This window comes from Cyprinodon variegatus, unplaced genomic scaffold, assembly GCF_000732505.1.
Source record: "Cyprinodon variegatus isolate N-32 unplaced genomic scaffold, C_variegatus-1.0 Scaffold298, whole genome shotgun sequence".
Taxonomy (NCBI): Eukaryota; Metazoa; Chordata; class Actinopteri; order Cyprinodontiformes; family Cyprinodontidae; genus Cyprinodon; species Cyprinodon variegatus.
Window position 1 is genome coordinate 802121 of NW_015150751.1, and position 2917 is coordinate 805037.

The 2917-nt window shown below is 37.4% G+C and overlaps 1 protein-coding gene across 1 annotated transcript in view; it reads right to left on the bottom strand.

Moving 5' to 3' along the window:
- LOC107090521 (chromosome unknown open reading frame, human C12orf56) overlaps nucleotides 1-2917 on the bottom strand; it is a 16729-nt gene that overhangs the window by 12722 nt on the left and 1090 nt on the right. The window contains exons 2-3 of the mRNA XM_015383937.1: nucleotides 1651-1846; nucleotides 1057-1072 (exon numbers count right to left, since the gene is read on the bottom strand). Coding sequence (XP_015239423.1) covers nucleotides 1057-1072; nucleotides 1651-1846 — 212 coding nt within the window. The remainder of the gene's footprint in view (nucleotides 1-1056; nucleotides 1073-1650; nucleotides 1847-2917) is intronic.

Genomic DNA, 2917 nt, shown 5'->3' on the forward strand with positions numbered 1-2917 from the left:
CAGTTGCCTCATGTAAGTGAGTGAAAACTGCAAATGGATATTCAACGTTTTTTAAAACATCCCATAACCTCTGCCAACCAGAGCCAGTACCAACAAATGCTGATCTGGAAACACCTGGGATCAGCTCTGCAAACCCAGCTAGCTCAACATCGGATCTTGCAGGGCTGTCGTCGGGGTCAGTTAGGTTGCCTAGCAGCTGTACTAAATTACAGCAACTACCAAATGATCTTGGTGACAAGCACTGCTGTCAGAATTCTGACTTTTTTCTCAGAATTCTGACTTTTTTCTCAGAATTCTTTTTTCCCATACTAAACTGAAATAAAATATAAAAATCAGTTAACTTTTTTTTATTTTTTCCCAGTGGCCCTAGTCCTCCTCCGTACATTATGTTCTCAACAACAGGAAAGCACTCAATAAATACATGTTTAAGCTCATTTTTGGAAAATACAAAGAGGAGCGGTGGATGCAGCCCATAATCAAAGGCCTCCATCTTCGACATCATCATCCTGCATTTCCTCTATCTCAATCCCGACATACTGTCTAAAAAGCTGCCAAAACATGAAAAATAGAATAATGTTCTAGAGAACTCCTCATCTCTTTAATCAACTGCTTAATAATTAAAGATGGCAGCAGCCAGTATCGGTTTCCTTCAGTGAGCGTCTGAGGAACAGACGGTCTTTTGAGCTGAAGCTGTTTATCTGTTGTGAGGAAAAATACAAATACTGAAAGCTTGGAAATCAAGTTTTGGTTTGAAAAAAAATGTCAGGTACTGTTCATTCATTTCTGTTTCCAACTAGAAGCTTATCTAGTTTATTAAGCTACTGTAGACTGATGGGCCTCATAGGGAGCGAAGCCTAGGCCTAATGATAATAATAATGATGTCCTAATGATAATAATAATGATGTCCTAATGATAATCCCCTGTGCAGAAGTTGAGTTTAGAGGTATTGTTTGATTGAGGTTTAGATGAAGCATAAATGCATTTATTGAGATGGACTGAATGCACAGTTTGAATATGGTTAGAAATACAAACTTGTGTCTGTGTTTGTCTGCTCACCTGTCTGCAGGATATCCTGTGGGGGAAGCAGAGACACAACAAGGTTAGGATTACAGGTACAGATTTCAGAACAAAGGAGAACAATGTTACATGAACCTCTGGGTTGCCCTCTGCAGGGATCAGATCACTGATTTTCCACCAGGATCGAGTTTAGCCTCTAGTCAATCTGTGTCCTCCACAAATTTAACTCTCACTAAAAGGCACTAAAACGAGACGAAACAACATAATTTAAGAGGGAAATTATGGAATTGGAAATATTATCTTATCCAAACCAGGTTTAAAATATACAAACCAGATCAAATATATGTATATAACTATAGTTTTATTGGTGAAACATCTGGGAATCATTTATTCCTTTCCCTGTTTGTTTCTGGTTTTAGTGCCACTGTTACGCCCTTTAAATATTCCCCACTAGGGGGCAGTAACAAGCAAAGTAGAAGAAACAAAAGATAAAACCCAGCTGTTAATTAGCAAAATAATTGCTTTCATCAATTATTATAATAGGATCAGCGCTACACTACTTTAAAAATAATTAATAACCATGGACTTTAATAAATCTTTTTAAATTTAAGCCATGAAAACGCACATTTGTACCTTTTGAGTCGTGTGTTTTAATTTGACAGTGGCTGGCTCTGCGAGAGGGCGGAGCCACAGGAGGAAGTCTCTTCTTCTTTTCCCTTTGTGACCAATCACGGTCCTTCTCTGCGGGTTTTTCAGGGATGTAGGTGATCCGGATGTGCTGACAGCGCTCCCTGTCCTTCGCACTGAGGAAGTCCGGGAGGTCGTTCACCTGCAAACACAAAACATAAAATTATTTCATTTAGAGCTAAAACTCAAAGCTTTCATAAAATTAAATATTTAAGTTTTTAAGCGCATCCACTGAGATTTTATAGAAATAAATCAGAAATAAAATTTATCACTCTTGACTTTTTTTATTATTTTCCAGGATAAATGTTCTATTTAGGTTGATTATCTTAAAACCACCTCAAACGTCATGATTTCAGAGACGTTTTCGTGCTTGATTAAATGTTCCTGAAATGTGAGTTTAAAGAGCAGGGTTAGTTCGGTTGATCTCCGGCGGTTATAAAAGGCCATCAGAGTTCAACTCCTGCTCTAATCTGTAACTTTAATACAGACAAGGATTACTGTTAAACCTCTGACATAACAAGCTGAGGGAATTAGCAGCAAATGTTTCTGACTGGTTGAGTGGTGATGCATTAACACTAAACCTGTTTTCCACGTCTTCATTTGGTCGCTCTGTTTAAAGATAATCATCAATCAGGGATTTTTTAATCAGTTAATCATATTTTAGAATAGAATAGAATAGAAAATCCCTTTATTGTCCCACAATGGGGACATTCTGGTGTTTACAGCAGCAAAATGATTATAGATTAAATTGATTTGAAATAAAACAATTTTGGCAGATTTTCATTTGTTGTATAATTATGAACTTTACTTTGATTTTTCCCAAAATAAGGTATTAAAAGAACAATCAGCCACATGAAGCTAGCACCTTCCAGGTTCTATAATCGTGGGAGAGAAACACAAAGAACCCATGTGGCAGCAGGAAGTAAGGTAAAAATGTTCTTTAAAAGGAATTATCCTTGGAAGTTTAAGAACAGATGAAAACCAAATGTATTAATCTCAGTTTGCCTGAAAGGGAAATAGAGACATTTCTGATGGGAAACAAGACAGCTACGGTGAGAATTACATCCACGAATAAAAGAAACCCTGGATCATTAATGAACCCTCGTAGGACTTGGTAACCAACCAAAATTACTCCAACAATGATGTTGCAGCTTGGCCTGTTTTCCAGTGTAGTCCTGTTTCTCTGACTGTGACTAACTGGATGTGCTCTCTT